Source organism: Ranitomeya imitator, chromosome 8 (genome assembly GCF_032444005.1).
Source record: "Ranitomeya imitator isolate aRanImi1 chromosome 8, aRanImi1.pri, whole genome shotgun sequence".
Classification (NCBI taxonomy): Eukaryota; Metazoa; Chordata; class Amphibia; order Anura; family Dendrobatidae; genus Ranitomeya; species Ranitomeya imitator.
The window spans coordinates 49223436-49237580 of NC_091289.1; the positions used below are offsets into that span (position 1 = coordinate 49223436).

Sequence of the window (14145 nt, forward strand, 5' to 3'; positions counted from 1 at the left end):
GATCCTTCAGGAGACTATCCGTTGCCTCATCAGGAGCATGCCCAGGCATTGTAGTGAGGTCATACAGGCACGTGGAGGCCACACACACTACTGAGCATCATTTCCTTGTCTTGATGCATTTCCACTGAAGTTGGATCAGCCTGTAACTTCATTTTCCACATTAATTTTGAGCATCATTCCAACTCCAGACCTCCGTGGGATATTAGTTGTGATTTACGTTGATAATTTTTAGGTTTTATTGTTCTCAACACATTCCACAATGTAATTAATAAAGATTTACAACTGGAATATTTCATTCAGTGATATCTAGGATGTGGGATGATAGTGTTCCCTTTATTTTTTGGAGCAGTGTATATCCCTCCTATTTCATCTTTGCTTGCTAAACATTTTTATTAAGAATCATAAAGGACAGCGAGGAGGAAGCATGACTGCAGGATCTGACTACACAGGGTGTATGAAGTCTGTTACCATGGAGACAGGAAGTCCTGCATAGGGGAAGTCAATATTTAAAAATTTATTTTTTTGTTTGCACTAAAGCAATAGAACAAATTTCTGCAAGTGTGTGTATATAGCCAATAAAAATATATAGATTTTTTACATTTTAAAACATACCATATGTTTAAGTATAGATCGTCTGTTAGCTCTTTAATAATGTATGTACAATGCAATATTTTATATTAAATTCTCTTTACTGAATATATGGATTTAGGACAAACTCTTTGGGGCAGATTCAAAGATTTTACATCAGATTCTCACTCGTTTGGATCAGTGCCGCAAAAACAGGCGACGCAGGGGAAGATCCAGGGCATGGCCAGGCCTGCCTGTTAGTCCAGTGCAAAAAGTGCCTGCTTTTTGTGTGGCAGAAATGTTATTCCAGTCCCTGACTGAAGTAGCACTTCTGGCCCGGCGCATGTCACGCAAAAGATGCGCCAAATTCATCACATGGCGTGCATGTCTCAATTAATTTGATGCCTTGTAGTCCAAAAAGACCGGCACAGCACGAGCAGCATGTGCAACGCCAATCCTGATGAAATCGGCCCCACTGCGATTATGTTCCACTTTGAGCTAAAAAAAAAAAGCATATGGAAAAAAAATAGAAATCCCTGCCTTCACCCCCCCTTTATGCAAAGACGGTGGTAAATCATCTTAGAGATCAGTACTGTACATATTGCACATTGCTTGCAAGCCCCAGTGCCCTGATCCAGCAGCTGTAGAGTTAAGCCATCTTATTTTACAAGCAAAATCATAAAAATACAAAATAGATAAAAGACAAACTCACAGAAGGAGGAGAACCAAGATAACAAAAAAAAACAAAAAAACATTTGCACACGAATCATCTGCATCAGTGCAGGAGCGTATGGACGGAGACTGGCGGCGACCATTTCTGGGGTGAAATAACCATGTACCTTGAGCAGAACCCGGCACCAATGCCCTCTATAGGCAGGGACCCTGGGCTTAATGTGGAATGATCTGTATTTTCCAGTGATGCAATACAAAAAAAATGCATTTTAAAAGTTGAACATTTTCTTGGATAGAAACAAATAAGAAAAACAACCAATAAAAATCACTTTCCCAAAGCCGGATCCATGCTCCTTATTAAAATACTTCTCAATATCTAGGGCTTTACAGTGCAGTTATAACATAGAAGGACGTCATGTTTCCCGGCAGAGGGGATCTCCCAACGTGAATTAGAAAAGGAATACTTTTATAACCAAACCACGTGATAATACTAAGCAACCCTGCTCCTATGAAAGGCTTATGATACATTGTGATACTTGCCAGTCCAAATAAAAATAACGACTGGTTAGAATAATTATGTTCTACTCCGAGATATCAAATTAACATTTTAACAATATTTATGGAAGAAACCACTAAGTTGTGTACATCCAAACTGCCCACAGCATGAGGTCCATGTTCCCTACGTTTTTTTTTTTGCACACTATTACCTTGTTTATTCCATTGAATGCAGCAAAATCAATGTTCCCGTAAACGCCACTAAATGCTTTCCACAGCCTTCATATCTCATTAAAAGAGTTTGCCCTCTGGTGGCTAAATTCCAGTACTGCACAAGTGATAGAACAAAAGCATCTGCCCTCTGGTGGCTGAATCGCAGTACTGCAATAGTGATAGAACATGCAGAGATTGCTTGTGCTTTCAGTGTTTAACCTGAATGTGGTAAGGAGGCATAGCTGCCATGATTACAAAAAAAAAAGGAGGAAAATGCATTGAAATGGCAAAAAAAAAAACAGAGAAAAATCTGAAATCATCAGTACGTTCCCAACATAAAAACGGAGTGTTTAAACCCAAATATATCGATTACAGTATTTGATACTTTTTGAAACCATTTATACCACCCAAACACTAAAGAACGTGTCTGCAGTTCCACTGGTAAAAAGAGACACCATGATTATAGCTGCTAAATGTCCGTCTTAACCCCATCAGCGGCACTGGAAGATACTGCATTAAGAAATGGTGGCTACGGGGTCCCCCCTCCGGCTAAAGATGATTCGGCACAGTCTGCAGAGCGGCTTCACTGGAGCGATCGACGTCAACGTTCTGGAAGAGAGAAGAAACGGTAATGACATAAGTACATAGTTCACAGGAAGAGGAATCAGCTTGTGCGCCCGTGGCCAGCATCTGGTGGACAATACTATACTGTTCTGTGCATACAAGCAGTGTTTCTCGCAGGGCTATCCCACCCCCCGGCCGTGCTACCCCTCTATACCATACATCCATACATAGAGAGCACATGTACCGCAGACGGTCAGCGAGATTTCACATGGATTTGCAGTAATTAGAAGTTAATTGGCTGCAGATTTGATTTGGAGATTAATTAGGACACCCCACCATCTACAGTCGCACGGCCGTGGGGGTCTTCACGTTACATAATTTGACTTCAAATTAAAATACAAATGAGCGAAATTAACCATGGATTTGGGATTAATTCAGGCAGCAGTAATAAAAACGAGTAAAGGCACCATTACTGGGTCCACGGTGGTCGGGCACAGTTATCAGGGCAGCCTCAGATGGCCGGGATATATCTACGTTCTAAGGAGCAGAATATCAGAAAGTCATGAGGCAGAGTTCGAAACAAATGGTTTTAAAGATTATATATTCTGGAAACAAAATGGGAAAGTAGGTAGAAATTACAAATATATTTAGTTCTGGAGTCCTGATTAATTACTACTGTCACAACAAAATAAAAAACAAAAACAGGAAAATCTTAAAAAAAAAGTTCAGCAGCCACGATCATCAGGGTATTACCCAGCTACTTGGGCTTTGCCAATATGTACTTTGTGCTCAGTGCGGCACATACAACGCCAGCACTCAGTGGAGCACATACACACACACACACAATGCCAGTGCTCAGTGGAACACACACACACACACACACACACACAATGCCAGTGCTCAGTGGAACACACACACACACACACACACACACACAATACCAGTGCTCAGTGGAACACACACACACACACACACACACACACACAGCCAGCACTCAGTGGGGCACACACAATGCCAGCGCACACATACACACTACCAGCGCTCAGTGGAGCACACACAATGCCAGCGCTCAGTGGAACACACACACAATGCCAGCACTCAGTGCGGCACTCACACAATGCCAGCGCTCAGTGCGGCACTCACACAATGCCAGCGCTCAGTGCAGCACTCACACAATGCCAGCGCTCAGTGGAACACACACACAATGCCAGCACTCAGTGCGGCACTCACACAATGCCAGCGCTCAGTGCGGCACTCACACAATGCCAGCGCTCAGTGCAGCACTCACACAATGCCAGCGCTCAGTGGAACACACACACAATGCCAGCACTCAGTGCGGCACTCACACAATGCCAGCGCTCAGTGCGGCACTCACACAATGCCAGCGCTCAGTGCAGCACTCACACAATGCCAGCGCTCAGTGGAGCACACACAATGCCAGCGCTCAGTGGAACACACACACACACACACACACACACACACACAATACCAGCGCTCAGTGGAACACACACACACACACACACACACACACAATGCCAGCGCTCAGTGCAGCACTCACACAATGCCAGCGCTCAGTGCAGCTCTCACACAATGCCAGCGCTCAGTGTGGCACCTGTTGGCAGAGATGTAATGTAGGAGGTGGAGTGATCGCACAGGGAGACTGTTAGATTAAAAACGAAATAATGCCTGAAACAATATCCTGCCATCTAGCTAGATATTTTTTTTGACAGTTTCATTACGAGGCAGACATTCAGAGAGTGGCTTACCTCGGGTTTATCCCTGTGAGTGTTTACTGCTTCCACATTTAGACTGATCGTTTCCACTTTACAACCTATAGAGGACACCAAAAAAAAATAAAAAATCAGCAAATGTAAATAGGTCACATATAGCTGTATGATACACTTAACCCCTTAGTGACAGAGCCAATTTGGTACATGACCGGGCCAATTTTTGCAATTCTGACCACTGTCACTTTATGAGGTTATAACTCTGGAACGCTTCAACGGATCCCGCTGATTCTGAGACTGTTTTTTCGTGACATATTGTACTTCATGTTAGTGGTAACATTTCTTCGATATTACTTGCGATTATTTATGAAAAAAACGGAAATATGGCGAAAATTTTTAAAATTTTGCAATTTTCAAACTTTGTATTTTTATGCCCTTAAATCAGAGAGATATGTCACGAAAAATAGTTAATAAGTAACATTTCCCACATGTCTACTTTACATCAGCACAATTTTGGAAACAAAATTTTTTTTTGTTAGGGAGTTATAAGGGTTAAAAGTTGACCAGCAATTTCTCATTTTTACAACACCATTTTTTTTTTAGGGACCACATCACATTTGAAGTCATTTTGAGCGGTCTATATGATAGAAAATAACGAAGTGTGACACCATTCTAAAAACTACACCCCTCAAGGTGCTCAAAACCACATTCAAGAAGTTTATTAACCCTTTACGTGCTTCACAGGAACTGAAACAATGTGGAAGGAAAAAATGAACATTTAACTTTTTTTTGCAAACATCTTAATTCAGAACCATTTTTTTTTATTTTCACATGTGTAAAAACAGAAATGTAACCATAAATTTTGTTATGCAATTTCTCCTGAATACGCCAATACCCCATATGTGGGGGTAAACCACTGTTTGGGCGCACCGCAGAACTTAGAAGTGAAGGAGCGCCGTTTGACTTTTTCAATGCAGAATTGGCTGGAATTGAGATCGGACGCCATGTCACGTTTAGAGAGCCCCTGATGTGCCTAAACAGTGGAAACCCCCCACAAGTGACACCATTTTGGAAACTAGACCCCTTAAGGAACTTATCTAGATGTGTGGTGAGCACTTTGAACCCCCAAGTGCTTCACAGAAGTTTATAACGTAGAGCCGTGAAAATAAAAAATCGCTTTTGTTTACACAAAAATGACCTTTTCGCCCACAAATTCTTATTTTCACAAGGGTAACAGGAGAAATTAGACCACAAAAGTTGTTGTGCGATTTCTCCTGAGTATGTCGATACCCAATATGTGGGGGTAAACCACTGTTTGGGCGCACCGCAGAGCTTGGAAGAGAAAGAGTGCCGTTTTACTTTTTCAATGTAGAATTGGCTGGAATTGAGATCGGACGCCATGTCGCGTTTGGAGAGCCCCTGATGTGCCTAAACAGTAGAAACCCCCAAGTGACACCATTTTGGAAACTAGACCCCCCATGGAACTTATCTAGATGTGTGGTGAGAACCTTGAATGCCCAAGTGCTTCACAGAAGTTTATAATGCAGAGCCGTGAAAATAAAAAATATTTTTTTTTCCACAGAAAAGATTTTTTAGCCCCCAAGTTTTTATTTTCACAAGGGTAACAGGAGAAATTGGACTGCAATAGTTATTGTCCAATTTATCCCGAGTACGCTGATGCGCCATATGTGGGGGTAAACCACTGTTTGGGCGCACGGCAGAGCTCGGAAGGGAAGGAGCGCCTTTTTGGAATGCAGACTTTGATAGAATGGTCTGTGGGCATTATGTTGCGATTGCAGAGCCCCTGATGTACCTAAACTGTAGTAACCCCCCACAAGTGACCCCATTTTGGAAACTAGACCCCCCAAGGAACTTATCTAGATGTGTGGTGAGAACTTTGAATGCCCAAGTGCTTCACAGAAGTTTAGAATGCAGAGTCGTGAAAATAAAAAAAAATTTTTTTTTCTACAAAAAAAAGATATTGTAGCCCCCAAGTTTTTATTTTCACAAGGGTAACAAGAGAAATTGGACCCCAGAAGTTGTTGTCCAATTTATCCCGAGTACGCTGATGCCCCATATGTGGGGGTAACCCACTGTTTGGGCGCACGGCAGAGCTCAGAAGAGAGGGACCATTTGACTTTTTGAGCGCAAAATTGGCTGTCGTGTTTGGAGACCCCCTGATGTACCTAAACAGTGGAAACCCCCCAATTCTAGCTCCAACCCTAACCCCAACACACCCCTAACCCTAATCCCAACCTGATCCATAATCCTAATCACTAACCCTAACCATAATCACAACCCTTACCCCAAAACAACCCTAATGTCAACCCTAACCATAACCCTAATCAAAACCCTAAATCCAACACACCCCTAATCCTAATCTCAACCCTAACCTCAAACCTAACCCTAATCCCAATACACCCCTAATCACAACCCTAACCTTTACCCTAATCCCAAACCTAACCCTAATCCCAAGCGTAACCCTAATGCCAACCCTAACCCTAATACCAACCCTAATCCAAACCCTAACCCTAATCCCAGCTCTAACCCTAACTTTAGCCCCAACCCTAGCCCTAACTTTAGCCCCAACCCTAACCCTAAGGCTACTTTCACACTTGCGTCGTTTGGCATTCCGTCGCAATCCGTCGTTTTGGACAAGAAACGGATCCTGCAAATGTGCCCGCAGGATGCGTTTTTTGCCCATAGACTTGTATTGCCGACGGATCGTGACGGATGGCCACACGTCGCGTCCGTCGTGCACTGGATCAGTTGTGTTTTGGCGGACCGTCGGCACAAAAAAACGTTCAATGAAACGTTTTTTTGTACGTCGCATCCGCCATTTCTGACCGCGCATGCGTGGCCGTAACTCCGCCCCCTCCTCCCAAGGACATAGATTGGGCAGCGGATGCTTTGAAAAACTACAGCTGCTGCCCACGTTGTGCACAATTTTCACAATGTGCGTCGGTATGTCGGGCCGACGCATTGCGACGGCTCCGTACCGACGTAAGTGTGAAAGAAGCCTAACCCTAAATTTAGCCCCAACCCCAACCCTAAATTTAGCCCCAACCCTAACCCTAAATTTAGCCCCAACCCTAGCCCTAACCCTAGCCCTTCCCCTAACCCTACCCCTAATTTTAGCCCCAACTGCTGTTCTCCTGCCGGCCGGCAGATGGAGACAGATGGCGGGCGCACTGGGCATGCGCCCGCCATTTTCTTCTGCCGGCGGCCAGAAGGAGCAGCAAGAGGATCCAGGGACCTAGGTGAGTATGCTAGGGTCCCCGAATCCCCCTATTTCTCTGTCCTCTGATGTGCGATCACATCAGAGGACAGAGAATTACACTTTACTTTTTTTTTTTTGCGGTCGCCGGTAAACAGTTAATTACCGGCGATCGCAAAACAGGGGTCGGTAATACCGACCCCGATCATGCTCTTTGGGGTCTCGGCTACCTCCGGCAGCCGAGACCCCAAAGATTCTCCCGGTGCCGGCCGGCCATTTTGAAGATGGCGGCGCCCACTGGGAGACACGAGGAGCATCGGGGGAGCTAGGTGAGTATTGGGGGGCCACCTGGGACCCCTTTTCTCTGTCCTCCGATGTGCGATCACATCGGAGGACAGAGAAATTAAAAAGAGATCGCGTTTTTTTTTGGGTTTTTTTGCGATCGCCGGTAAACGGTTAATTACCGGCGATCGCAAATGCGGGGAGGGTTAAAACCCCCCCCCCCCCGAATCATGTTCTCTGGGGTCTCGGCTACCCCCGGCAGCCGAGACCCCGGAGAAAATCGGCCTCTGGGGGGCGCTATGTACTTTTTCCACAGCGCCGTTAATTAACGGCGCTGTGGTTTAAGTACCCTTAGCGGCCGCCGTTAAAAGGCGTATCGGCGGTCGCTAAGGGGTCGCTAAGGGGTTAAAGTGGGACGTCATTTACTGAAAACCCATCTTCCCTGCCTGCAATTTGTAAAAAATGTTAAAAAACAATAAAAAAAACCACTCTACTCACCCTTCCCAGGTCCAATGCCAGGTCTCCATGCTGCTCCTGATTGCCGCACTGAGGCAGTTTAGAGCAGTGGCGGAGACTCAGAGCTAGACCAGGGATGGTACACAAAGCTTAAGGCTATGTGCACACCTTGCGGATTTCCTGCGGATCCGCAGCGTTTTTTTTCCACGCAGAAATGCTGCAGATTCGCAAGTTATTTACAGTACAATGTAAATCAAAGGGAAAAAAAAAACGCTGTGCTGATGGGGCAGAAAATTCCGCACGGAAAACGCTGCAGATTAAAAGGAGCATGTCATTTATTTGTGCGGATCTGCAGCGTTTTTGTACCCATTCCATTATAGAAATCTGCAGGGGTAAAAACGCATGAAATCCGCACAAAATCTGCATAAAAAAAACCAAATCAAATCCGCACCTGCGTTTTCTGCCAAGAGAGGCAGAATCTGCACAAAAAAATTCCAGAGGCAAATCCGCAATGTGTGCACATAGCCTTATTTTTTATTGGGAGATTATTTATTTATTTTTTAAACTAAAACTTATCTGCACCTGGGGGTTTCTGGAACTGAAAACCCCTTTAAAGTTCTAGCATTGTGTACCATGCTGCATGAAATACAGAGCGCTGTAACAAGACACCAGAAATGTTGCCAGAAGTGCGGTGAATAAAGGGATGTGCAGATTGTTCTTCTGTAGGAGAACTATGTCAGACATCATCTTCATGCAAAACCGCCTGCACCTCCTCTTCAGAAGGATCACAGACGTTGCACCTCACAACCCAAAAATATTGGGGTGGAGGACCGTTTAACCCCTTGAAAAAAAAAAAGGGCATTTATTAAGCAGATTTCACACTCACGCTCAGTCCCAGTATGAACCACAATGCCTAAGGCCCCTTTCACACATCAGTTTTTTGCTATCAGTCACAATCCGTCGAATTTTGAAAAAAACGGATCCGGCGACTGATGCCACCGAATCAGTTTTTTTCTCATAGGCTTGTATTTGCAACGGATGGCCTCACATTTCGTCCGTCGTTCGCCGGATTCGTAGAAAATGGTTTGTCCGGCAGCTGGAAACAAGGGACAAAGTAACGTTTTTTGTGTACGCCGAAAAAACGAACAGCGGCGGATCTGTTGCTTGCTAGAATGGAAGCCTATGGCGCCGTATCCGTCAAATGACGGAATCCGGCGACTGATTCAGTTTTTTTTTTGTAACTGGGCATGCTCCGATCAAATTAGCCAGATCCGCTGGTCGGAAACGTCGCATCAGTTTTTCACAATCTGCCAACGGATTGTGACTGAAGGCAAAAAAACGATGTGTGAGAGGGGCCTAAACCAGTCGTTGGGGTCTCCAGACCGGAACTGAACGGCCTGACTGCCGATCTGGACATCGTGGTCCGTAAGCAGATCGTGAATGTCTGACTTGTGAAACCTGCCAAAGAGATGAACATAAGAGGGACGAATACAAAAGCAAGAAACTGGAAGACCAGGGTGTCTTCAGGACGACATCCATGCACCTTATTGGATGAACAGCCTTTGACAGTCCCTGCTAGGACCAAACACTGCTGAGGACCTCCGCTCCCATGATTTCTCCATAGTCCCTCCATTCAGCGTATTAGGAGAAAATCAGTGAGCAGGATGATCAAAAATACAAAGCAATAAGTATATAATACTTATAAAATGATAAATTGGCCAATGCACGAGAGCCCACCAGCCACAGCAAGGCGTAGCTTTCTTTGATGGAACCCTAAAGCTAATATTTATCAAACTTGCCTCTCCCGAGCTATAATTAATGCTGGATCCTACTTGGCCTTTATAGCCAAGGCTAACAAGGCCCAGCAATAATTAACAATAGCCTTAGGCTGATGGGAGGAGGAGCGCTCAGTGAGAAAAGGAGACCGTCACCGCCTCCAATAGTAAACTACAAAAAAAACTTCACCCTTGCTTAATTCTGTTCGGAGGTACTAGTCATTTTTTTGGTTTTCATGGTAGACATAAATTGGCCAATTTATGCGCTCGGTACCTTCATTTTTCTAAGTATATTGTATAATTGCAGTTCAGATTCCATATATTCAGTGTTTGCAGACATCTTGGCGCTTACACAGGCTGCTGCATTCTCTGGTTAGTATATTATGCAGTCACACTTGCTTTATTCTGTTCGGAGGTACTAGTCATTTTTTTGGTTTTCATGGCAGACATAAATTGGCCAATTTATGCGCTCGGTACCTTCATTTTTCTAAGTATATTGTATAATACCAGTTCTGCAGTTCAGATTCCATATAGTCAGTGTTTGCAGACATCTTGGCGCTTACACAGGCTGCTGCATTCTCTGGTTGGTATATTATGCAGTCACACTTGCTTTATTCTGTTCGGAGGTGCTGGCCTTTTTTTTTTTTTCTTTTCCCCTGGATGATCAAAAAGTCTAGAAAGACTTAAGAAACTGATGTCTTACCGTAAGCTATGGGCGTCAGCTTCAGGACGGAGTGAAGGGGGCACTTGAGGTAAGGCAGCCGATCTGGAAAAGTAATTTAACAACCAGTAGTGTTATAGAAGGAAAAATCCCTAGAAAGAAAGTATGGAATCTTGACAAATTGAATCAGATATTTTTCCCTATAAGCTAGCAAGAATGCAGACGTTTCTACAAAAGTGACGAAAGTGCAAGGCGACAACTCCAATGAGACATTAGGAGCCAACTAGTGATGGGGGGTAAATACTTATGCACTACACTGGTTATAATAAAAAATATGAAAGAAATGTGAGAATACGATCCAATATCTTGCAAAAACTTTCCATTAATCAATGGTACTAGGGCTGCAATCCCATGTCTACTTTACTAGTTATCGTAAGCCAAACCTCAAACTCCTCAATTTCCATGACTCCGACTCCACGACTGACTGATGTACAGGTTCTCCGCCATGACCAGCTGAGTGTATTCAGAATAAATGTGCCGCTCGGCGTCCGGTCCTCACCTGCAGTCTTGTCCAAGAAGTAGGCCAGCAGGCAGCGCATGACGGCTTGGTGGCAGATCACCAGCACGTTCTCCTGCCGCTCCAGCTCCATGATGACCGGTTCCAGCCGTTGCACCAAGTCCTCGTAGGACTGAAAAGCAGATATCACTCCGTTACACAATATAATGTGGGCAGATGGCATCGACGGGAGAGTAACTGGACGCAGACCAAATTATAACACTTTAAAAGGGAATCCGTTTTTCCCAGCCAATCTAAGAGCTGCATGATGTAGGGGCAGAGGTGCAGGAATGTGCAGCTCACTGGGCTGCTGGCTGGAGTCTTGATAAAAATCAGTGTTATCAGCAGGAGATTATCACTACAGGACTAGTAAACCTGCCGCCATGTAATCCTCCATATTCATAATCTCTGTATATCCCCGCCCCGAAAACTGACGATTTTCCATGCGCTCATATAAGCCTGGCCTTACCCCTAACAGGCCATGTAGATTTTCCACAGCTCAATTTGCTAATTTTTCAACTATACTCTGAGCTGCTACCAGCCGCCCATTACAAGGTGCACCCACTGGTCTCCCAGCAGGCACCGGCCATCGTACAGCCATTAATCAGGTCAGAAAGGCAGCTAATGCCTGGTGAGAAAACAACCAGCAGCTGTCACTGCGTCCTGATTACCCTAAACAGGTTTTACATCCAAAAGACAAGAAAAAAAAGGCTTCCTCTGCAATTCTGAACTATGAAGGGCATAAATAGAAGTAATAAAGACTCTACCGCCCATGTCATGGCTTATAAAGTCTGGGGTTACCATTTGTATGGTTTAAACCCATCTCCAAGATCCTATCCCAATATATAGTAGGTGTTATAGTAATAATAATATTAGCAAATCCATCCAATTAGAAGTGTAGTATAGTTTTTCTGATTGACTGTCGCTTTCCTCATGAGCAGGCCAATAGGTATCCATGGCTACGACCACAGATATAGTGATAGCTAGTTGCTAGAGGTCATAACCATGGACACCCAAGGTCCTGCAATGCCTGTACACGAGGAAAGAGACCTAGCAAATCAGAAAAACTATACTACACTTCTAATTGGAGGAATTTGCTAATATTATTATTATTACTACACCTACTACATATGGGGATAGAACATTTAAAGTTCTCTGGGACGGCTCCAATAAGATATAGCTGTGCATTTCCAAACCACCGAGCCTTCATCATTACTATACCTTTCCTACATTCTTTCTTAGGACGCTAATGGCATATCCACGGGGGTCTGACATGATTGTGGGGTGGAGGGGGGCTAACCAACCGTGTCTGGCTGTATACTCTAGTAGAAGTGACTGGAGACAGCTGCACAAATGACAGACCACCTCAGCATTTAATCTCTGCCCGGATCTCGTAACCACCTCACCAGGTGGGCTGGGGACCCCCCATTTTCTACAATGGTTTGGGTCACATAGTTTTTAAGATATGTCCTTCATAGAAATATCACTCTAAGGGGTGCAGAGGCGGCACACGTGCAGGGGGCGGCACACGTGCAGGGGGCGGCACACGTGCAGGGGGCGGCACACGTGCTAATGGCTTTCTCCAAGGTGCAACCAGGTCAAAACTCAAGTATTCTGCAAGAGGATATTGTTGGGATTTGGGGATATTTACCAGATGAGCACTGATGTTTTGGAAGGCATACCTTATAAACGCAAATATACAAATGCAGAGAGTCCCCTAGAATATGGTATCCCGGTAACTGGAGACCACCACATTCGCATTATGATCTAGTTCCAGATATTTAACCCCTTCAGAGCTACTAACCTCTCCTTTTGGATAACGGTATCTGTATTTATCTTGGTCTCGCAGGGCAAACTCCAGAGGATACGATTCCTGAATTTCTTCGTAACGCATCTCTTCACACACGCCCTAGGAGAAATACAACAGGCCAGTTAGATCCACAAGTCAATGGCACGTGAAGCCCATAACTTCTGATGTACGTTTATGTCATAGGTGGCTAAGGAAAGTGTAGAGTCGGCTCAGGAGTTGAGCCTGCACCTTAAGAGGCAGATGGCGGCCGTGTTACATAGCCGGCATCTGCCTGTAACTATATTAATTGGGGCTAGCTCGGACTGCTGTAGTCTGAGCTATTTAAATGCAGTTGTCAGTCTCTGACCGCATTATTTTAAGGACGTCAGTAATGGAAAACACATGGGCTCCCATTGACTCCTATGATGTGATCAAGGAGCAAAAGATAGGTTAGCATGGTCTCTAGGTCTGCTCAAGGCAGAAACTGCCATCTTGGTCCTCCTGTGAAGCTCAGCTATAGGATGGACGTCTTTGCAATTTCACTCCATATACTGCAATACGGTCATACTGCAGTATACAGAACTAGCAAACAATTACAGGTTCAAGAACCCTAGGAGGGCTAAAGGAAGATTAAAAAAAAAAAGAAAATGTTTAAAATTACCCCCCATGAAATAAACATATTTTGACAGTTTGAAAGTCAACTAACAAAATATACATTTAAAAGGGCAAGTTAAACTCCTGCAAAAAAAAAATAGCCAGAATTTGTCACCACACTTATTATTATTATTATTATTAGTACTATTCAGAATATGGCAACAAACAAAAATTATTATTTGTGTTTACAAATTTACTTCTTCAAAAATCACTAAACTAAGATTTAAAATAAATAAATTGGAAACGTTTGCTATGGCCTTAATTGAATTTTACTGGACAATTATTTATAAAACCGTAAAAGGCCATAAAAACAAAACCCAAAAAAACAAATGTCATAATTGCATTTTACTTTCCCCCCTAAGCCCTTGCAATTCCCCCATCCCCCTTATTTCTCAGTATTTTGTATGGTAAAATGAATAGCATCATTTAAAACTACAACTTGACCGGCAAAAAAAAAAAAAAAAAAAAAAAAAAATGATGGCAACAGAAATAAAAATTTTTTTTTTAGAACATGAGA

At 43.8% G+C, this 14145-nt stretch overlaps 1 protein-coding gene across 4 annotated transcripts in view; it reads right to left on the reverse strand.

Annotated features, from left to right (window-relative positions):
• Positions 1 to 490: 490 nt before the first annotated feature.
• Positions 491 to 14145, reverse strand: part of LOC138647688 (6-phosphofructo-2-kinase/fructose-2,6-bisphosphatase 4-like) — a 76647-nt gene continuing 62992 nt past the window's right edge. For 2 of the 4 annotated variants that reach the window (XM_069736886.1, XM_069736882.1), the window contains exons 10-15: positions 12990 to 13094; positions 11189 to 11318; positions 10672 to 10734; positions 4278 to 4342; positions 2979 to 3048; positions 491 to 2556 (exon numbers count right to left, since the gene is read on the reverse strand). In XM_069736886.1, coding sequence (XP_069592987.1) covers positions 2549 to 2556; positions 2979 to 3048; positions 4278 to 4342; positions 10672 to 10734; positions 11189 to 11318; positions 12990 to 13094 — 441 coding nt within the window. In that variant the 3' untranslated portion in view covers positions 491 to 2548. The remainder of the gene's footprint in view (positions 2557 to 2978; positions 3049 to 4277; positions 4343 to 10671; positions 10735 to 11188; positions 11319 to 12989; positions 13095 to 14145) is intronic. The other 2 variants (XM_069736885.1, XM_069736884.1) reach the window with 1 other exon arrangement.